Below are 24366 nucleotides of genomic sequence, written 5' to 3'. Positions count from 1 at the left end.
GGTGCCTACCAGCTTCTATGCGAGAAGCCATAATAGTGGTTATTCCAAAGGAGGATAAGTATTTGGGGAAACCTGAGTCATATCGTCCAATCTCTTTGCTAACTATGGATGTCAAGCTTCTTGCCAAGGTGTTAGCTTCCGGTCTGTCTAGTGTCATTACTAACCTGGTGCATCCGGATCAGTCTGGCTTTATGCCTGATAGATCTACAGCGGTTAATCTGCGGAGGCTGTATATGAATCTGCAGCTGAAGTCTGACAACTGTGGCCAGAGAGTTATTGCGTCCTTGGCGTTTGACAGTGTGGAGTGGGGATATCTCTGGCAGGTGTTGAAGTGTATGGGTATTGGACCGCAGTTTGTGTCTTGGATTCAACTGCTATATTCGTTGCCGATGGCTAGAATCAGAGTAAACGGGGAGCTATCTCAGCCTATAAAGCTGGCTAGAGGCACAAGACAGGGATGCCCGCTCTCACCTCTTGTTTGCTCTGGAGCCCCTGGCCGCCAAGATTCGACAGCCTGATGGGGTCCACGGGTTTAGGTATGGGAGGGTTGAGGAAAAGATAGCGTTATATGTGGACGATGTTTTGCTGTTTCTGGCTGACCCGGATGATTCCTTGAGGGGGGCCATTGGGATTATTGAGAGATTTGGATCCTTGTCGGGGCTGACGATAAATTGGGATAAATCGGTTCTGTTTAAGGTAGATGGCGTGGGAGAGAATGTGAGTGAGCCTTTGGGGGAGGGGCGGCTTAAGGTGGCATCTCATTTTAAGTACCTTGGGATATGGATTTCGGTACCAGTTACGGATTTTTTACATAGGAATCTAACTCCTGTCCTGGGTGTGCTTAAGGCAAAAGTGGATGCTTGGAATAAGCTACATTTATCGGTGGTAGGTGGGTTTAATCTTATTAAAATGGTGCTGATGCCCAAAATATTATATGTCCTTCATAACGCACCAGTTTGGATCCCACGTGGGAAATTTCGACAAATTAATGCCCTCTTTAGAAGTTTGATATGGGGGAGGCAATATCCACGTATTGGCCTGGAGACGCTTCAGCGACCCAAGGAAGATGGTGGTTTGGCTTTGCCCAACCCTGAAGTATATTTTCTTGCAGCCCAGAGTCAGCATTTGAAGGGCTGGGCGCAGGAGGCGTCGTCCAGTGCGGTACAACACTTGATGGAGGGGGTGACAAACTGATGTCCAGTGGTACAGTGTTCGGAGGATGGCTCCTTGGGGGCTTTGGGGAAATTGTATCCAACCATGTTTTTGATACGTAAATTGTGGAACAGATTGAGGCAGATTCGGAGGGTTACGGGACTAACTAGATTCTCACCAATATGGTTTAATAACAACTTACTGGAGTTTGCGGCATTGGGGGTACTACCAGAGTGGCAGGCTAAGGGAATCCATTATGTAAATCAGATAATTCAACAGTGAGTGTTGAAATCCTTTTCCCAATTACAGGCAGAGTTTGGACTGAGGCCCTCAGGGGAATATCAACATGCACAGATGAGACATGCGTTTGGAGCTTAAAACAGGGGAGCAGGCATTAAGATTCAAGAAGATATAGTATTGGAATGTGTGTGTGGTGATGGGACTACAAGGGGGGTTATTTCCACCCTCTATAAAGACTTAATACATACATATTTGTTAGATTTTCCTATAAAAGCGAGAGCTAAGTGGGAGAGAGACCAAGTCCCAATGGAGAATGAAACCTGGGAGTCGGTGTTGGAGTGGGTTCCACGAGTGTCAATTAGTGAACCATATAGGCTCTCGCAGCTTTACATCTTGCATAGAGTCTATAAATCTCCGGAAGTTTTGCATAGAGCGGGGTTGCGTGCCGACTCTGAGTGCCCGAGATGTGGGACTGTGAATGCTGGAATATATCATATGATGTGGACGTGTCCAAGACTGGCTGCTTTTTGGTTGGTGGTTCTAAGTTGTGTGTATAGATGTAAGGTTCCGAAAGATCCGATAGTGTGCTTACTGGGATATGTGGATGAAATTGGAGTGGATAACACCTGGAAGATAGCAATTGCTAGGCTATTATATATGGCTCGGAAAGTGATAGCACAGAACTGGATTAAGGCGGAACCGCCTGCGAGGGGAGAATTCCTTCAATATGTAAAGCACGGTCTCAAGTTGGAAAAGGGGGTTTACAAGAGACGCGGGAAAACAGAAACGTTTGATAAAATGTTGTCTCCGTGGCTTGAATTGGGATAGGGTAGGTAAAGGGAATGGGAAGCTAAAGGCCTTTCACTGGTGAAAATTGCTGGATGAATAGGCGGTCTTAAGTGAGTTAAGTGGACTAAAGGTTCATTAATATTTTTATAGAGAAGTTCCAATGGAGAGGAGTTGTCCTTTGGGGGTTGGGTGGGTTTTGTTGGGAATGTTGGGGGTTTTTAAAATTGGAAAACTTTGTATGTAACATTTCGGAATATGGAGGAAAATGTATTGTTTATTCTTAATAAAAATCTACTTAAAAAAAAAAAAAATAAGGACGTCACCTCTTTCCAATATTGAAGGATGACGGGGCACTTCCATATCATGTGAATAAAATCTGCATCTGGTGAGTGGCATCATAAACATTCTGATGATTGAAATCGACCCATCCTGAAAAGTCGAATTGGAGTCAAATATGATTGATAGATTATATATAACTGGGTCATCCTGTTATTAGTCGATGGGGACACTCAGAGGGGATTCTAGAATTTCTTCCCATTCCTCCTCTTGTACATCAAGGATGAGTCCCTCCCATTTTCCCCTAACAGATCTTAAAGCAGACCCAGTTCCCACTGATAGCATATAGGTATACAAAGAGGAAATAAGGCCCTGTGGACCTTGCGAATCAAGAAGTCCTATCGGGGTAACAACGAGATGGTTCGATCTGCGCCCGCCTTTCTCATGTACGACTGAAAGGCCGCTCTCAGTTTTAAGTAATGAAAAAATTGAGATCTCGGGATGCTGTGTGACATGAAAATCCCCCGGTAATACAGATCACCCACCAAGGAGACATCATGGAAGATCCAAAAATCATCGGACGGGTGGTTTAACAGCATCGGAAAGTAATTGTTTTTCCATAAAGGCATTTCAGCTATAATATCTTTAAATCCAACAACTTTTTAATTTGTCTCCAAATTGACAGCGCCAGTCGAAGCAGAGGTAATAAACGAGGGACATTAATTTTTTCTGATTCCAGGAAGCTCAACGGACATTCGGTTCGGGCAGAATGAAGTAAATGATGTTCAGAATTAGGGAGATAGTTATTAGGCATCCATTTACTTATTGCTTTAGCTAGTCCGGCCAGATAGTACAGAAAGTAATCCGGTAGTGCCGCTCCACCCCCCTGTTTAGGTCTCTGCAGAGCAGATAGCTTAAGCCTAGCCTTCCCCAATATAAAAGAGGTAATTTGGGAATTTAAATATGTAAAAAAGGATTTAGGTATTATTACTGCACTATGTTGAAGACAATAGCTGAGCTTAGGGAGTAATATCATTTTAATTAAATTAATGCGGCCTGCAAGGGATAGTGAAATAAAAAGCACTATATCGAGACACGTAGACACCCAAATACTTAAAGTTAGAAAAAATAGATAACGAGGAAAGAGTATCAAGATTGGACGTTGGGGCATGAGAGAGAGGTAATAAAGCAGACTTATCCCAATTTATATATAGGCCCAAGAATTTACTAAATTTATCTATAGTGGCAATCACCCGAGGCAGTGTTTCCTCTACCCTGTCCATGAATATTACCATGTCATCAGCATATAAACCAATGGTATCCACACAACCCGCTATATCTACACCCTTAATATCAGGGGAAGATCTTATACATATTGCCAATGCCTATCGCAAGGGCAAAAAGAGCTGGAGAAAGGGGGCATCCCTGACGGGTGCCTCTATATAATGAAAAGGGTTCGGATATGGAACTATTTACAATTATACGGGCTCTAGGTTTCATGTATAATATATTAACCCATGTTAAGAATTTATCCCCAAAGCCATATCTTTGCAAACATGCCGACAGAAAGGGCCACTCAAGAGTCAAAAGCCTTAGCCGCATCCAGCGATGCTAATCCCAGTTATTGTCTGAAACTAAAGAACTATACTGAATTATCGACTGGACTCGTCTGATGTTAATAGAAGTGCTCTCACCAGGCATAAAGCCAGTTTGATCTGGATGAGCAAGATCCAAAATAATTGAATTCAGTCTGATAGCCAAAATTTTAGTAAAAATTTTAGAGTCTACGTTTACCATCGATATGGGGCGATAAGATCCGCATTCTAAAGGGTCTTTTCCCTCCTTTCTAAGTATGATAATATTTGCCCCATAAAAGGTGTCTGGCACACATTAACCCCCCCATATATCTCGAAATACCTTCAGTAAGAGTGGTGCTAACATATCCCAATATCCCAGGAGCCTTCCCAGAGGCTATGTCCACTATAGCATACTCTATCTCCTCCAAAGTGAACTCAGCATCCATAAAGGCCCGCTGGGCAGAACTTAATGTGGGAAATGTTATATCTGACAGGTAATCTAAACATTCTAAAGTATCAAGGCGCTCTTACACTTATATAACAATTTATAATAATCATGGAAGCAATGATGTATTTCTTCAGTTGTGGATGCCAATGAACCATCAGATGTACGAATCTGTAATACCATGTTAGATGTGTTATGTTGATGTACCAGAAAAGGCAAAAATGTACTTGCTTGGTTCCCCAACTCAAAATAGGACTGACGTGTGAAGAACAATTTACGTTTAGACTTAGTGTCTATATACTGGGCATGTAATCTTTGTGAGGTTAACCACTCAGTTCTATTACCATTAGATTGGTTAGAGATATATGCGGCCTCGGTATCTTTTAATCGCTGCTCGCTCCATCTCGTCATCCTCTTTCGAGGTCACCCTTTTGACATAAGAAATTGTAGAAGACAAACATTCCCCTAAATAAGCCTTAAGGGTATCCCAAAATAAATTGATGTTCTGAGGATCTGGGTGGGATAAAATGAAGCAATTCAACTGGTCCGCCGTTCTGTCGTTAGAATCTATTAATTTCAGCCAAAAGTGGTTCAGCTTCCATACAATACTGTTATTTGATTGCCCATATTTAAGTTTAAGTACAATCTGGCTATGATCTGAGATTCCTCTATTGCCATGTTCTATGCTATCTACCCACATTGCTAATCCGCTGGATCTGAATATGTAATCTATGCAGGACAGAGAACACCTAGTGGATGAGTGGCAAGTATATCCTTTTGCCCCAGGGTGAGCGCATCCTCCACAGATCCAACCACCCGCTGCTCTCTACAAATAATGCTAATTGAGTCTGAGATTGAGGGGTCCTCCCCAGATATCTCATCACCAAGTCTCAGCCTGTCAAGACAATTAGGCTATGTGCACACGTTGCGGATTAGGCTTAGGAATTTCTGGTGCAGATTCTGCCTCTCCTGGCAGAAAACGCACCTGCGGATTTGTTGCATTTTTTGTGCGTTTTTGCTGCGGTTTTCTTGCAGATTTTCTGCGTTTTTTACCCCTGCGGTTTTCTATAATGGAATGGGTACAAAAACGCTGCAGATTCACAAAAAAAGAAGTGACATGCTACTTCTTTTAAACCGCAGCGGATTTTCCGCAAAGTGTGCACAGCATTTTTTTTTCTCATTGATTTACATTGTACTGTAAATCAATTGCGGATCTGCAGCATTTCTGCACCTCAAAAAAACGCTGTGGATCCGCAGAGAATCCGCAACGTGTGCATATACCCTTATCCATGACTACCGTAAGTTAAAATCTCCCATGTAAATGGCGTGTGCATCTGGATAATTTAAGGCAAAGATCATTGCCATCCAAAGAGGACTGATGTATTAGCCGGAGGAGGGTTATAAACACACAAAATAACATTCATGAGAATTGATTAGTGCATGTACAAAAACAAAACGACCCTCAGAATCCAATCGGGCCTCTCGAGCCTCCCATCTAACATCTCTGTGTATTAACAACGAGACCCCGCTCGAGTAACTAGTATGGAACGCGTGGATGTACCACTGTACCAATAGTTTTTGTACGCATCTAGCCGTGTCCCTGGTCAGGTGTGTCTCCACCAAAGCCACAATGTGGGAATGATGGCGTCTAATCTGTGAAAATACCTTAATTTTCTTCCGGGGGGATTTAATACTCCGTACATTCCAGGTCATATATATTATTTCAGATCCCATACTTACTCATCAAAATATATTATACATTATTACTCAAATAAAGTTCAAAGGCAGCACACAGAGAAAAGGAATACTGTTGGCGGCAGTTTCTATCTAAACAACTAATAAAACATCATATAAGAGAAAAACCGGAACAAGAACCAAAAAGTATAGGAGCAAAGTCCTATGCTCCTAATATCAAACAAGTAAGGGTATACCCCCGCTGAATTCAGCGTCCGGTATTGTTAGTACTGTATTTTCTGGCGTATAAGACTACTTTTTAACCCCTGAAAATCTTCTCAAAAGTCGGGTATCGTCTTATACGCCAGGTGTCGTCTTATAGGCAGGTGCGGAGTAATCTGCGGTCGCCGCATATTGTGGGGGGAGCGATCCCAATGACGAGGTGAGGGGGCGCCTCACCGGGAAGGTGTAAGTGAAGCAGAGGCAGAGAAGGAGATAATAGGATACAAGGGTGAGCCAGATGAGTGAAAGAGGAGTGTTTTTCTAGGCACAGCATCGCTCTCTCTCTCTTATTTGCATACCCCTGGCATCCCAGACGCTGACAGTTTGCTTCACTTACACCTTCCTGGTGAGGCGCTCCCTCACCTCGTCATCGGGACCACTCCCCCCCACTATATACGTCGACCGCAGATTGCTCCGCACCCACCCTATAAGAAGACACCTGGCATATAAGACAACCCCCGACTTGAGAAGATTTTATATTTTAACTGGAAAAGTTGGGGGTCGTCTTATACACCCAGTCATCTTATACGTCGGAAAACATGGTAATTTGGACGCCTATAGAGAGAGCTCTACACGTAAAATCATTAGGAGAATACTGCTTAATCAGGAACATATTAGGATTCCTTTGCACTGGACAACCCATGGGACCGTAGCCATTCAGCCGCCTCCGCTGGATCCGTGAAAAATATAGAAGAGCCTTCGTAGACATCTCGGAGTCGAGCTTGAGCACTTACTTTGGGGTTTCATTCTAAATCTCTGAGTGAGGCGATTCAGATGAAACCCCCCGAGGGCACTAATCACTATAATGAGGCAGCAGTTAAGGTACCTTCACACATAACGATATTGTTAACGATATCGTTGCTATTTGTGACGTAGCAACGATATCGTTAATGAAATCGTTATGTGTGACAGCGACCAACGATCAGGCCCCTGCTGGGAGATCGTTGGTCGCTGAATAAAGTCCAGAACTTTATTTCGTCGCTGGACTCCTGCTGACATCGCTGGATCGGCGTGTGTGACACCGATCCAGCGATGTCTTCACTGGTAACCAGGGTAAACATCGGGTAACTAAGCGCAGGGCCGCGCTTAGTAACCCGATGTTTACCCTGGTTACCATGCTAAAAGTAAAAAAAAAACAAACACTACATACTTACCTACAGCCGTCTGTCCTCCAGCGCTGTGCTCTGCACTCCTCCTGTACTGTCTGTGAGCCGGAAAGCAGAGCGGTGACGTCACCGCTCTGCTTTCCGGCTCACAGCCAGTACAGGAGGATAGCAGAGAAGCAGAGCGCAGCGCTGGAGGACAGACAGCGGTAGGTAAGTATCTAGTGTTTGTTTTTTTTACTTTTAGCATGGTAACCAGGGTAAACATCGGGTTACTAAGCGCGGCCCTGCGCTTAGTTACCCGATGTTTACCCTGGTTACCGGCATAGTTGGTCGCTGGAGAGCTGTCTGTGTGACAGCTCTCCAGCGACCAAACAGCGACGCTGCAGCGATCCGGATCGTTGTCGGTATCGCTGCAGCGTCGCTAAGTGTGAAGGGGCCTTTACTCTGGACTGCATCTGGCCTCTACTCAGCGTTGTCCTTTCTTTCAGAGGTGCACAAAAAAAAAAAAAATAATAATATAGGAATCTTTGGCAGGTGGTTCTGTCTGAATCACCTATTTCAGAGATTTACACGGAAATCCAGATGTAAGCACTCAGCGCGCAGAGTGCAGGATAAATGTGCGCCAAGCCTTATTGCGATCTCTGGGAGGCAGAATGAACAAATGCACAGACGGTTAAGAATTGGTTTTATTTACCTTTTACGCCGTTCCTCGTGCGGTATAAATGATTAGGCCGCCTTATTCTTCGGTTCAGTGAGATTACAGCGATACCAGATTTATATCCTTTTTTTATGTTTGGCTGCTGTCACACACTAGAAGATGCTTTTTTGCAAGAAGTTTTTGCAGCACCACATTTTGAGAACTATAATTTTTCCATATTTCGGTCCACAGAGTCATGTGGGACAAGTAGGCTTTTTTATTGGTACCATTTTTGGGCACATGAGACTTTTTTATCGCATTCTATTTAGATTTTTGTTGAGACAGAATGAACAAAAACCAGCAATTCAGGAATTTCTTTTTTTTCCTCAGTTCTGCGTGTGGTGAAATTGGTAAGGTCGCTTTAATCTTTGGGTCACTACGATTACAGCGATGCCACATTTACATAGTTTTTTTAATGTTTTGGCGCTTTTACACAAAAAATTTTATAGAAAATAATTTTTTGCATCGCTTTATCTTGAGAGCTATAACTTTTTTATTTTTCAGCTGATTGAGCTGCATGGCGGCTTGTTTTTTGTGGGACAAGTTGGTATTTTCAGTAATACTATTTTTATTTACATTCGTCTTTTTGATCGCGTTTATTTCCACTTGTTCCAAGTGTTATGATGATAACACAGTTTGCGGCTTTTTTTTTTTTTTTTTTACAGCTTTCACTAAAGGACTTAACTAGCATGACACTTATAGATCGGAGTGTTCTGGACGCAGCCATACCAAACATACTTTTTTTATTCATTTTTTTAACATCAAAATGTGTATTTATTAGTGGATTTATTATTACTATTATGCAATTTACTTTTTTTTTTTTACATATTTAAAAAAAATTCTCTTTTTACCTAGTCCCTTCATGAGACTCACTTTTTTTTTTTTTTTACTTCGATTGCAGGTATAATACATTGCAATGAACTAACATTGCAGTGCATTATACTTATACTATATAAAACTTCTGACATTATGAGGTGAGCTTTGTCTTAGAAGCTTTCTGTAGCTTGGTGACCCAGGGGTCGTCATGACGACCCTAGGTCACCATGGCAAGATCTGGCCCCCGCAATGACGCCGACATGAAGGCAGAGGGAGCTCCAGTGCGTCTGCCTCACTCCTGAATACCGCGATCGTGCTCGGTTGCAGCATTTAGGGGGATAACAGGCAGAGGCAGCGCTGACACCGCTCCTGGCTGATAGTGCAGAACCTCATCCACTGGTAGCGCTGAGCACGGATCGGGCAGGAAGTGCTGATCGGGGCGTACAGCAGAAATACATTATATGTACTCAGGACAACAGGCGTACAGCACAGAAGCAGTGAATGCACCCAGGACAGCGGGCGTACAGCAGAAATACATTGTATGTACTCACGACAACAGGCGTACAGCAGAAATACATTGCATGTACCCAGGACAGCGGGCATACAGCAGAAATACATTGCATGTACCCAGGACAGCGAGCGTACAGCAGAAATACATTGTATGTACTCAGGACAGCGGGGCGTACAGAAAATACATTGTATGTACCCAGGACAGCGGGGCGTACAGAAAATACATTGTATGTATTTAGGACAGCGGGCATAGAGAAAATACATTGTATGTACCCAGGACAGCGGGCGTACAGCAGAAATACATTGTATGTACCCAGGACAGCGGGGCGTACAGAAAATACATTGTATGTACCCAGGACAGCGGGGCGTACAGAAAATACATTGTATGTACCCAGGACAGCGGGGCGTACAGAAAATACATTGTATGTACCCAGGACAGCGGGGCGTACAGAAAATACATTGTATGTACCCAGGACAGCTGAGCGTACAGAAAATACATTGTATGTACCCAGGACCGCGGAGCGTACAGAAAATACATTGTATGTACCCAGGACAGCGGGCGTACAGCACAGAAGCAGTGAATGTACCCAGCACAGCTAGCGGACAGCAGAAATACATTGCATGTACCCAGGACAGCGGGGCGTACAGAAAATACATTGTATGTACCCAGGACAGCGGAGCGTACAGAAAATACATTGTATGTACCCAGGACAGCGGGCGTACAGCACAGAAGCAGTGAATGTACCCAGCACAGCTAGCGGACAGCAGAAATACATTGCATGTACCCAGGACAGCGGGGCGTACAGAAAATACATTGTATGTACCCAGGACAGCGGGGCGTACAGAAAATACATTGTATGTATCCAGGACAGCGGGGCGTACAGAAAATACATTGTATGTACCCAGGACAGCGGGCATGGAGAAAATACATTGTATGTACCCAGGACAGCGGGCGTACAGAAAATACATTGTATGTACCCAAGACAGCGGGGCGTACAGAAAATACATTGTATGTACCCAGGACAGCGGGGCGTACAGAAAATACATTGTACGGTATGTACCCAGGACAGCGGGCGTACAGCACAGAAGCAGTGTATGTACCCAGGACAGCTAGCGGACAGCAGAAATACATTGCATGTACCCAGGACAGCGGGGCGTACAGAAAATACATTGCATGTACCCAGGACAGCGGGGCGTACAGAAAATACATTGTATGTATTTAGGACAGCGGGCATAGAGAAGATACATTGTATGTACCCAGGACAGCGGGCGTACAGCAGAAATACATTGTATGTACCCAGGACAGCGGGGCGTACAGAAAATACATTGTATGTACCCAGGACAGCTGAGCGTACAGAAAATACATTGTATGTACCCAGGACCGCGGAGCGTACAGAAAATACATTGTATGTACCCAGGACAGCGGGCGTACAGCACAGAAGCAGTGAATGTACCCAGCACAGCTAGCGGACAGCAGAAATACATTGCATGTACCCAGGACAGCGGGGCGTACAGAAAATACATTGTATGTACCCAGGACAGCGGAGCGTACAGAAAATACATTGTATGTACCCAGGACAGCGGGCGTACAGCACAGAAGCAGTGAATGTACCCAGCACAGCTAGCGGACAGCAGAAATACATTGCATGTACCCAGGACAGCGGGGCGTACAGAAAATACATTGTATGTACCCAGGACAGCGGGGCGTACAGAAAATACATTGTATGTATCCAGGACAGCGGGGCGTACAGAAAATACATTGTATGTACCCAGGACAGCGGGCATGGAGAAAATACATTGTATGTACCCAGGACAGCGGGCGTACAGAAAATACATTGTATGTACCCAAGACAGCGGGGCGTACAGAAAATACATTGTATGTACCCAGGACAGCGGGGCGTACAGAAAATACATTGTACGGTATGTACCCAGGACAGCGGGCGTACAGCACAGAAGCAGTGTATGTACCCAGGACAGCTAGCGGACAGCAGAAATACATTGCATGTACCCAGGACAGCGGGGCGTACAGAAAATACATTGCATGTACCCAGGACAGCGGGGCGTACAGAAAATACATTGTATGTATTTAGGACAGCGGGCATAGAGAAGATACATTGTATGTACCCAGGACAGCGGGCGTACAGCAGAAATACATTGTATGTACCCAGGACAGCGGGGCGTACAGAAAATACATTGTATGTATTTAGGACAGCGGGGCGTACAGAAAATACATTGTATGTACCCAGGACAGCGGGCGTACAGCACAGAAGCAGTGAATGTACCCAGGACAGCGGGGCGTGCAGCAGAAATACATTGTATGTACCCAGGACAGCGAGCGTACAGCAGAAATACATTGTATGTACCCAGGACAGCGGGCGTACAGCTCAGAAGCAGTGTATGTACCCAGGACAGGAGCGTACAGCTCAGAAGCAGTAAATGTACCCAGGACAGCGGGCGTACAGCAGAAATACATTGCATGTACCCAGGACAGCGGGGCGTACAGAAAATACATTGTATGTACCCAGGACAGCGGGCGTACAGCACAGAAGCAGTGAATGTACCCAGGACAGAGGGGCGTACAGCAGAAATACATTGTATGTACCCAGGACAGCGAGCGTACAGCAGAAATACATTGTATGTACCCAGGACAGCGGGCGTACAGCTCAGAAGCAGTGTATGTACCCAGGACAGGAGCGTACAGCTCAGAAGCAGTAAATGTACCCAGGACAGCGGGCGTACAGCAGAAATACATTGCATGTACCCAGGACAGCGGGGCGTACAGAAAATACATTGTATGTACCCAGGACAGCGGGCGTACAGCACAGAAGCAGTGAATGTACCCAGGACAGCGGGGCGTACAGCAGAAATACATTGTATGTACCCAGGACAGCGAGCGTACAGCAGTAATACATTGTATGTACCCAGGACAGCGGGCGTACAGCTCAGAAGCAGTGTATGTACCCAGGACAGGAGCGTACAGCTCAGAAGCAGTAAATGTACCCAGGACAGCGGGCGTACAGCAGAAATACATTGCATGTACCCAGGACAGCGGGGCGTACAGAAAATACATTGTATGTACCCAGGACAGCGGGGCATACAGAAAATACACTGTATGTACCCAGGACAGCAGGGCGTACAGAAAATACATTGTATGTACCCAGGACAGCGGGGCGTACAGAAAATACATTGTATGTACCCAGGACAGCGGGGCGTACAGAAAATACATTGTATGTACCCAGGACAGCTGGCGGACAGCAGAAATACATTGCATGTACCCAGGACAGGAGGGCGTACAGAAAATACATTGTATGTACCCAGGACAGCGGGCGTACAGCACAGAAGCAGTGAATGTACCCAGGACAGCGGGGCGTACCGCAGAAATACATTGTATGTACCCAGGACAGCGAGCATACAGCAGAAATACATTGTATGTACTCAGGACAGCGTGGCGTACAGAAAATACATTGTATGTACCCAGGACAGCGGGGCGTACAGCAGAAATACATTGCATGTACCCAGGACAGCGGGCGTACAGCACAGAAGCAGTGAATGTACCCAGGACAGCGGGCGTACAGCACAGAAGCAGTGAATGTACCCAGGACAGCGGGGTGTACAGCACAGAAGCAGTGAATGTACCCAGGACAGCGGGCGTACAGCAGAAATACATTGTATGTACCCAGGACAGCGTGCGTACAGCACAGAAGCAGTGAATGTACCCAGGACAGCGGGCGTACAGCAGAAATACATTGCATGTACCCAGGACAGCGAGCGTACAGCAGAAATACATTGTATGTACTCAGGACAGCGGGGCGTACAGAAAATACATTGTATGTACCCAGGACAGCGAGGCGTACAGAAAATACATTGTATGTACCCAGGACAGCGGGGCGTACAGAAAATACATTGTATGTACCCAGGACAGCGGGGCGTACAGAAAATACATTGTATGTACCCAGGACAGGGGGGCGTACAGAAAATACATTGTATGTACCCAGGACAGCGGGCGTACAGCACAGAAGCAGTGAATGTACCCAGGACAGCGGGCGTACAGCACAGAAGCAGTGAATGTACCCAGGACAGCTAGCGGACAGCAGAAATACATTGCATGTACCCAGGACAGCAGGGCGTACAGAAAATACATTGTATGTACCCAGGACAGCGGGCGTACAGCACAGAAGCAGTGAATGTACCCAGGACAGCGGGGCGTACAGCAGAAATACATTGTATGTACCCAGGACAGCGAGCGTACAGCAGAAATACACTGTATGTACCCAGGACAGCGGGAGTACAGCTCAGAAGCAGTGTATGTACCCAGGACAGGAGCGTACAGCTCAGAAGCAGTAAATGTACCCAGGACAGCGGGCGTACAGCAGAAATACATTGTATGTACCCAGAACAGCGGGCACACAGCAGAAATACATTGTATGTACCCAGGACAGCGGGCGTACAGGACAGAAGTAGAAAATGTACCCAGGACAGAGGGGCGTACAGCAGAAATACATTGCATGTACCCAAGACAGCGGGCGTACAGCTCAGAAGCAGTGAATGTACCCAGGACAGCGGGCGTACAGCAGAAATACATTGCATGTACCCAGGACAGCGGGGCGTACAGAAAATACATTGTATGTACCCAGGACAGCGGGCGTACAGCACAGAAGCAGTGAATGTACCCAGGACAGCGGGGCGTACAGAAAATACATTGTATGTACCCAGGACAGCAAGCGTACAGCACAGAAGCAGTGTATGTACCCAGGACAGCTGGCGGACAGCAGAAATACATTGCATGTACCCAGGACAGCGGGCGTACAGAAAATGCATTGTATGTACCCAGGACAGCGGGTGTACAGCACAGAAGCAGTGAATGTACCCAGGACAGCTGGCAGACAGCAGAAATATATTGCATGTACCCAGGACAGCGGGGCGTACAGAAAATACATTGTAAGTACCCAGGACAGGGGGGCGTACAGAAAATACATTGTATGTACCCAGGACAGCGGGCGTACAGCACAGAAGCAGTGAATGTACCCAGGACAGCGGGGCGTACCGCAGAAATACATTGTATGTACTCAGGACAGCAGGCGTACAGAAAATACATTGTATGTACCCAGGACAGCGGGGAGTACAGCAGAAATACATTGCATGTACCCAGGACAGCGGGCGTACAGCACAGAAGCAGTGAATGTACCCAGGACAGCGGGCGTACAGCACAGAAGCAGTGAATGTACCCAGGACAGCGGGCGTACAGCACAGAAGCAGTGAATGTACCCAGGACAGCGGGCGTACAGCACAGAAGCAGTGAATGTACCCAGGACAGCGGGGGTACAGAAAATACATTGTATGTACTCAGGACAGCGGGGCATACAGAAAATACATTGTATGTACCCAGGACAGCGGGGCGTACAGAAAATACATTGTATGTACCCAGGACAGCGGGGCGTACAGAAAATACATTGTATGTACCCAGGACAGCGGGCGTACAGCACAGAAGCAGTGAATGTACCCAGGACAGCAGGGCGTACAGCAGAAATACATTGTATGTACCCAGGACAGCGGGCGTACAGCTCAGAAGCAGTGTATGCACCCAGGACAGCGAGCGTACAGCTCAGAAGCAGTAAATGTACCCAGGACAGCGGGCGTACAGCAGAAATACATTGCATGTACCCAGGACAGCAGGGTGTACAGCACAGAAGAAGTGACTGTACCCAGGACAGCGGGCGTACAGCAGAAATACATTGCACGTACCCAGGACAGCAGGGTGTACAGCACAGAAGAAGTGACTGTACCCAGGACAGCGGGCGTACAGCAGAAATACATTGCACGTACCCAGGACAGCGGGCGTACAGCTCAGAAGCAGTGAATGTACCCAGGACAGCGGGCGTATAGCAGAAATACATTGTATGTACCCAGGACAGCAGGGCACACAGCAGAAATACATTGCATGTACCCAGGACAGAGGGGCGTACAGCAGAAATACATTGCATGTACCCAGGACAGCGGGCGCACAGCAGAAATACATTGTATGTACCCAGAACAGCGGGGGCGCACAGCAGAAATACATTGTATGTACCCAGGACAGCGGGCGTACAGCACAGAAGCAGTGAATGTATCCAGGACAGAGGGGCGTACAGCAGAAATACATTGTATGTACCCAGGACAGCGGGCACACAGCAGAAATACATTGTATGTACCCAGGACAGCGGGCGTACAGCACAGAAGCAGTGAATGTACCCAGGACAGTGGGGCGTACAGCAGAAATACATTGTATGTACCCAGAACAGCGGGCACACAGCAGAAATACATTGTATGTACCCAGGACAGCGGGCGTACAGCACAGAAGTAGAAAATGTACCCAGGACAGAGGGGCGTACAGCAGAAATACATTGCATGTACCCAAGACAGCGGGCGTACAGCTCAGAAGCAGTGAATGTACCCAGGACAGCGGGCGTACAGCAGAAATACATTGTATGTACCCAGGACAGCGGGGCGTACAGAAAATACATTGTATGTACCCAGGACAGCGGGCGTACAGCACAGAAGCAGTGTATGTACCCAGGACAGTGGGTGTACAGCACAGAAGCAGTGAATGTACCCAGGACAGCGGGGCGTACAGAAAATACATTGTATGTACCCAGGACAGCAGGCGTACAGCACAGAAGCAGTGTATGTACCCAGGACAGCTGGCGGACAGCAGAAATACATTGCATGTACCCAGGACAGCGGGCGTACAGAAAATACATTGTATGTACTCAGGACAGCGGGGCGTACAGAAAATACATTGTATGTACCCAGGACAGCGGGTGTACAGCACAGAAGCAGTGAATGTACCCAGGACAGCTGGCAGACAGCAGAAATACATTGCATGTACCCAGGACAGCGGGGCGTACAGAAAATACATTGTAAGTACCCAGGACAGGGGGCGTACAGCACAGAAGCAGTGAATGTACCCAGAACAGCAGGGCGTACAGCAGAAATACATTGTATGTACCCAGGACAGTGGGCGTACAGCTCAGAAGCAGTGTATGTACCCAGGACAGGGGGCGTACAGCACAGAAGCAGTGAATGTACCCAGGACAGCAGGGCGTACAGCAGAAATACATTGTATGTACCCAGGACAGTGGGCGTACAGCTCAGAAGCAGTAAATGTACCCAGGACAGCGGGCGTACAGCAGAAATACATTGCATGTACCCAGGACAGCAGGGTGTACAGCACAGAAGAAGTGACTGTACCCAGGACAGCGGGCGTACAGCAGAAATACATTGCATGTACCCAGGACAGCAGGGTGTACAGCACAGAAGAAGTGACTGTACCCAGGACAGCGGGCGTACAGCAGAAATACATTGCATGTACCCAGGACAGAGGGGCGTACAGCAGAAATACATTGCACGTACCCAGGACAGCGGGCGTACAGCTCAGAAGCAGTGAATGTACCCAGGACAGCGAGCGTACAGCTCAGAAGCAGTGAATGTACCCAGGACAGCGGGCGTACAGCAGAAATACATTGTATGTACCCAGGACAGCAGGGCGCACAGCAGAAATACACTGTATGTACCCAGGACAGAGGGGCGTACAGCAGAAATACATTGCATGTACCCAGGACAGAGGGGCGTACAGCAGAAATACATTGCATGTACCCAGGACAGAGGGGCGTACAGCAGAAATACATTGCATGTACCCAGGACAGAGGGGCGTACAGCAGAAATACATTGTATGTACCCAGGACAGCAGGGCGCACAGCAGAAATACACTGTATGTACCCAGGACAGAGGGGCGTACAGCAGAAATACATTGCATGTACCCAGGACAGCGGGCGCACAGCAGAAATACACTGTATGTACCCAGGACAGAGGGGCGTACAGCAGAAATACATTGTATGTACCCAGGACAGCAGGGCGCACAGCAGAAATACACTGTATGTACCCAGGACAGAGGGGCGTACAGCAGAAATACATTGTATGTACCCAGGACAGCGGGCGCACAGCAGAAATACATTGCATGTACCCAGGACAGAGGGGCGTACAGCAGAAATACATTGCATGTACCCAGGACAGCGGGCGCACAGCAGAAATACATTGTATGTACCCAGAACAGCGGGCGCACAGCAGAAATACATTGTATGTACTCAGGACAGTGGGCGTACAGCACAGAAGCAGTGAATGTACCCAGGACAGAGGGGCGTACAGCAGAAATACATTTTATGTACCCAGGACAGCGGGCGTACAGCACAGAAGCAGTGAATGTATCCAGGACAGCGGGCTTACAGCACAGAAGCAGTGAATGTATCCAGGACAGAGGGGCGTACAGCAGAAATACATTGTATGTACCCAGGACAGCGGGCGTACAGCACAGAAGCAGTGAATGTATCCAGGACAGAGGGGCGTACAGCAGAAATACATTGTATGTACCCAGGACAGCGGGCGTACAGCACAGAAGCAGTGAATGTATCCAGGACAGAGGGGCGTACAGCAGAGCAACAGTGCATCTACATAGGGAAACAAGATATACTGCAGAGAAGCAGTGCATGCAGAAAGTAGAAAGCTGCAGATACACTTGGCCATGCTACGGCTGCACCAAGCATGTTTTCAGTATATTTGAATGAAGGAGGATTTCAGCCAAATAAAGCAACATATTAAAACACTAGAGGCACCATTTTTATTAGAGCTTGGACACGAATTCCATGAAGACAACCTTTTCTTTTCCAGTCCACTTAGCAGAACAGATGTTAATATATATGAAAAATATAGCTACTTACCGATGACGGTATTTCTCTGACCCCATGACTGCACCGCGGGGCGGATCCCCTCTCTCTGTGGTGCAGTCACGGGGAGAGAGATAAAAAAACAAACCTCTGTTACGATCCAAGAGGAAAAGAGGAGCACACTAAGCCATTTCCCCATCTCAAAACGGGCTATAACGAAGTCTCAACATCTGTGTGTGGACAACTCTTCACTGTTAGGAGGGGATGGAAGACTTTATACATAATGGGCAGCCTTAGAGGGAATCTATCACCAGTTGTATGCCACCTAATGTGAAAGCAGCATAATGTAGGGACAGAGGCCCTGATTACAGTGATACAGTGATGTGTCACTTACTGGGCTGCTTAGCAGTTTTGATAAAACACTGATGTTATCAGCAGGAAATTTAACACTGATGGAGTAGTAAACCTGCTCACTTTGTCAAACATATTCATGAGCTCTGTACAACCCCGCCCCACCAATTGGAAGCTTTCTGCCTATGCATAGTGAACACAAAGATCCCAATCAGGGGTGGGGGCTGGGTTATAGAGCTCAGCATTCAGAGCACTGCTAGATCTGTAGCAGAGAAAACAGTGATTTAATCAAAATTGCAATAAGGAGATCTGGCTTCAATCCATAAAATCCTAAGTCTTGAGAATCAAAAAATATATAAGGCATTGCTGCAATACACCTAGGCATAGGCATGGGTTGGGGGACAAGTGGTGCGAGGGGATGGAAATCAGATGAGTTTCGGACGCTAGCTTTCTTAGGCTACTTTCACACTAGCGTCGGCCCGTCGCAGTGCGTCGGGCCGACGTACCGACGCATCCTGTGACAACGCAGCACGACGGGGGCAGCGGATGCATTATTACAATGCATACGCTGCCCCATTGAGAGTTACGGGGAGGAGGGGGCGGAGTTCCGGCAGCGCATGCGCGGTCGGAAATGGCGGACACGACGCACAAAAAAAGTTACATGTAACGTTTTTTTGTTCCAACGGTCCGCCACAATATGACGCAACCGTCGCACGACGGTTGCGACATGTGGCAATGCGTCGCTAATGTTAGTCTATGGGGAAAAAACGCATCCTGCAGCCAACTTTGCAGGATGCGTTTTTTCACCAAAACGACGCATTGCGACGTGCGTCGTACGACGCTAGTGTGAAAGTACCCTAAGACTGTTAGAGACCGAGTCATCAGACCGAGCCTAAGTACGCAGCTAGAGTGCAAAACGCATCCGGTTTTCACCCCCTCACACCACTTATTCCCAACCCACACCTAAGCCTAGGTATGTTGCAGAGATGCCTTATAGGTTTTTTAATTATCAAATAAAGACTATGGATTTTATAGATTTAAGCTGGAATACTTCCTTCTTGCAAGTTTAACCCAAAATCTTACACAGACGTGATAATGTGCTTCTTCATATTGAAACGAACAGGGAGATTCCAAGGGTGACACGATTTATTTGTACCAATTTTATCAAAATGACAGAATCAGCCCAGTGTAGGATTGATCATCATTGATATGAAAAGTGGTTATGCACAAATAATAACTAGATAGAGAGAAAAGCTATTTCCTTAATTTACCCCATGTGACCTGGCTGTTAAGAAGTTGCAATCCAATCACCCATTGATACTGTACCCTTGTCAACTAACCCACTTGACAAAAAAATATATATAAAGAAATAACTTACATCTGTAGTCTTTTTCCCAGCACTGGCCATAAACATTGATTTGATATCGCTTGGTTTGGATACAGACGACTTCTTCACATTAGGCTTTTCTTTTACGGCACATTTGCCTTTTTTTCCTGCAAAAAAAGTTGTATTAATTATATCACAACAATGAAAACCAAGCATTGATGCATTTCTGAGCCAAAAGGTAAGGAAATATATATATTACAATATAAAATAAGGGCAAACCAATTACCGTATTTTGCGGATTATTAGATGCTCCGGATTATAAGAAGCACCCCAAATTTTGAGGAGAAAAATAGTTAAAAAAATAAAAATAAAAAAAATTATAATAAAAAGGTGGTGCTTCTTATAATCCATGCGTCTTATTGCTTACCAGGGATGGTGGCTGCTGTGAAGCGGGGTCCCAGGGTCACTGCTGGAGCAGGCATGAGTGGGGTGATGCTGCAGGCCGAAGGCTAGGATGAGGGGGTGTTCCGATGGGCAGCATGACACGCCGCTGCGGGGGCGTCCGGCGACATTTTGTGAACGGCAAAAGGCCAGAGCCCCCGCAGTTCCATGGTTTCCTGTGCGGTGGACTCTGGGAAAATGGCCGCCGAGATCTCCATCTGCACATACACCGCCCCCTGGCGGCCATTTTCCCTGAGTCCACCACACAGGAAACCATGGAACTGCGGGGGCTCTGGCATTTTGCCTTTCACAAAATGTTGGCAGGGCCCCCACGCAGCACCGGAGACACCTGCAGCAGCACCCTCTCATCCAAGTCTGCAATGGTACTGGTAAGGTATATCCACATTATAAGACGCACCCCCTTTTCCCCAAAAATTTGGAGGAAAAAAGTGCATCTTATAATCCGAAAAATACAGTATATGGCAACGGTCAACAGAATGACCAGCGCTTGAGAGATTGGGGGAGAATGAACTGTTTAATATGGGACATACAGCAACTATTATCTAACACCAACAGAGAAGAAACCAAATTTAGGTCGAGAAGGAGTCAAAATAAAGGATGGAGCAAGTGGATTGAGTATAATACACCTTTATTAAAGACAATTAGTGAAATGGTGGCACAATTAAGAGGAGTGCCTACACGTACAAATAAACCATAAAAGACATATACAAAAAGATTGCATGCAGAGTGTTACACCAAGGTAGAAACTGATAATGTAAGGCTAGCAGTAAAAGCGTATCCAAATAGACAAGCCTTGTGTGAAGTGCAATGTGATAAGGTGCTGATGACAAAGAGGTGAAGGCACAGGAGAAAGTATATGCCAAAAATTAGGAGAAAGTACCTGAAAATATAAATATATAACCTAGATTCAAATATTATGGTAGCAGCATGTCATGTAATACTGCACACGTAGGCAAGGTCAACAACCCATAGTATATGGTGTAAGAGCAGGATTACCTGATGATCTGCTGCGTAGACAAATGACAAGGTCTGAAACGCGCGTTGGGGTGTGTGCAGCATCTATACAGCATACAATCAGGTAATCCTGCTCTTACACTTTATACTATGACTTACTGACCTTGCCTACGTGTGCAGTACTACATGACATGCTGCTACAATAATACTTGAATCTAGGTCTTCCTATCTAATATACAGGGTGGTCCAAAAGTAGGTGGACAGTATGTGTAATAGGGTTATGAAGGGGGAGATTTATCACATCACACATGGTTTTTGGGGTTCAAAGTTCTCACCACACATCTAGATAAGTTTCTTGGGGGTATTGTTTCCAAAATGGGGTAACTTGTGGGGGGTTTCTACTGTTTAGGTACATCAGGGGCTCTGCAAACGCGACATGACACCCGCAGACCAATCCATCTAAGTCTCATTCCAAAACGTCACTACTTCTCTTCCGAGCGCTGACGTGCACCCAAACAGTGGTTTACCCCACATATGAGGTTTCAGCGTACTCAGGACAGATTGGACAACAACTTTTGCAGTTCACGTTCTCCTTTTACCCTTGGGAAAATATAAAAATTGTTGCTAAAAGATCATTTTTGGAACTAAAAAGTTAAATGTTCATTTTTTTCTTCCATGTTGCTTCTGTTGCTGTGAAACACCTCAAGGGTTAATAAACTTCTTGAATGTGGTTTTGAGCACCTTGAGGGGTGCAGTTTTTAGAATGGTGTCACTTTTGGGTATTTTCAGCCATATAGACCCCTCAAACTGACTTCAAATGTGAGGTGGTCCCTAAAAAAATGGTTTTGTAAATTTCGTTGTCAAAATGAGAAATCGCTGGTCAAATTTTAACCCTTATAACTTCCTAACCAAAAAAACATTTTGTTTCCAAAATTGTGCTGATGTAAAGTAGACATGTGGGAAATGTTATTTATTAACCATTTTGTGTCACATAACTCTCTGGTTTACAGAATAAAAATTCAGAATAAATAAATCAAAATAAATGTTATTTTCTGTCCACCTACTTTTGGACCACCCTATATCTATCCATCTATCTATTCAGCTACTTTCTCCTGTGCTTCACTTCTTTATGTCTTCAGCATTTTTTTTTTTTTTTTACACACAAGGCTTGTCTGCTTGGACACTATTACACCTGCTTCTACTGCTAACCTTACACCAAAATAGAGGCTGATAATGTAACACTCAGTCTTTTGGTATATGCCTTTTATGGTTTATTGCTGTTTGTACGTGTAGGCACTCCTATTAGTTACGCCATATCAGCAATTGTCAATAATAAAGGTGTTTTTTTCGCAATCTACAGGGTGGGCCATTTATATGGATACACCTAAATAAAATGGGAATGGTTGGTGATATCAACATCCAGTTTGTGGCACATTAGTATATGGGAGGGGGAAAACTTTTCAAGATGGGTGGTGACCATGGCGGCCATTTAGAAGACGGACATTTTGGATCCAACTTTATTTTTTCCAATGGGAAGAGGGTCATGTGACATCAAACTTATTGAGAATTTCACAAGAAAAACAATGGTGTGCTTGGATTTAATGTAACTTTATTCTTGTTATCAGTGTGTCAAGAGTGGGAGAAGAGGGTTGCATTAACAATCCAACAAAATTGGCAGCACTTTGAGCACATTATATAAGTGGTCATAAACTTGTAAATAACTGATGAAATAAAGTTACATTAAAACCAAGAACATCATTATTTTGCTTGTGAAATTCTCAATAAGTTTGACGTGTCACATGACCCTCTTCCCAATTAAAAAAATAAAGCAGGATCCAAAATGGCCAACTTCAAAATGGCCGCCATGGTCACCACCCATCTTGAAAAGTTTCCCCCTCCCATATACTAATGTGCCACAAACAGGAAGTTGAAATCACCAACCATTCCCATTTTATTTAGGTGTATCCATATAAATGGACCACCCTGTACTTGCTCCATTCTTTATTTTGACTCCTTCTTGACCTATATTCAGTTTCTTCTCTGTTGGTGTTATTGTACTTTTCCAAATAGTCTGCCATTCCATTGTGTGCACATATATATCATTTTTATCACCGATTCAAATGATATAAAAAAAAGTGTTGATATAAATGTATTTGCCTTGGTTCAGCATGTTCTGACCTATAGCAACTATTATCTGCATCATCAACATGCAAGATTATAGGAAACTACACAACAAACATCAACAAGCTGTAATACTTAACACAGTGCCATTGGCTGTCTGCCTAACATTCCCTCATGCCAAGACGGCAGCTGTTCTGTACCCCACCATATTAAGGGGGCTGTCTGGGGAAACAAGTCATCACCTATCCACAGGAAAGGTGATAACTTGTTGATCGGTGGGGGACTGACCATGACAACCAATAATGTAAAATTGTGAAGATTTTCACAACCCTTTATGTAAGACTGGGTTACAAAGATTGTCCAGCATTGAAATGAACGCTGTGTTAATGAGAAGTAGCAATTTTAGTTTATTTTTATTGTCTGGACCTGAACAATAGCAGGGTCAGTGAAATATGGCATTTGACCATGCCGATGCTGTGGAGCGCTGGTTCTGGATTATTCAAAAGGCAAATGCCGCACTGTGATTTCTAATGACAAGCACATAGCAGCGATTGTCAATTGAAGGGTATGTGCATACGTCAGGATTTTTAGCGGGTTTTTTTGCGGAATTTCGCTATAAAAAACGCTATAAATCCGGTAAAAAACTGCTAACATTATGCATCCTATCTTTTAGAATGCATTCTGCATTTTTTGTGCATATGTTAGCGTTTTTTTCCGCAAAAAAAACGCATTCCGCAAAAAAAACTGACATGCTCTATCTTTTTGCGGATTTCCTATCAAAAAGGACATTCCGGGAAAAAGAAAAAAACGCAAAAATTCCGCAAAAAATCTGTGCAAATTCCGCGCGAAAAAAGGACGCGGATTTCTGGCAGAATTCTCAGGATTTTGTCA

The 24366-nt window shown here is 45.4% G+C and overlaps 1 protein-coding gene across 3 annotated transcripts in view; it reads right to left on the bottom strand.

The window, feature by feature from the left end:
- The window catches only part of POLA1 (DNA polymerase alpha 1, catalytic subunit), a 557049-nt gene that overhangs the window by 518328 nt on the left and 14355 nt on the right, over positions 1–24366 (bottom strand). For all 3 annotated transcript variants that reach the window (XM_069761539.1, XM_069761540.1, XM_069761541.1), the window contains exon 5: positions 19990–20105. In XM_069761539.1, coding sequence (XP_069617640.1) covers positions 19990–20105 — 116 coding nt within the window. The remainder of the gene's footprint in view (positions 1–19989; positions 20106–24366) is intronic.

This window comes from Ranitomeya imitator, chromosome 3 (assembly GCF_032444005.1).
Source record: "Ranitomeya imitator isolate aRanImi1 chromosome 3, aRanImi1.pri, whole genome shotgun sequence".
Lineage (NCBI taxonomy): Eukaryota > Metazoa > Chordata > Amphibia > Anura > Dendrobatidae > Ranitomeya > Ranitomeya imitator.
Note: the sequence above shows the minus strand (reverse complement) of the source record. Positions and strands in the feature narration are given on the sequence as shown.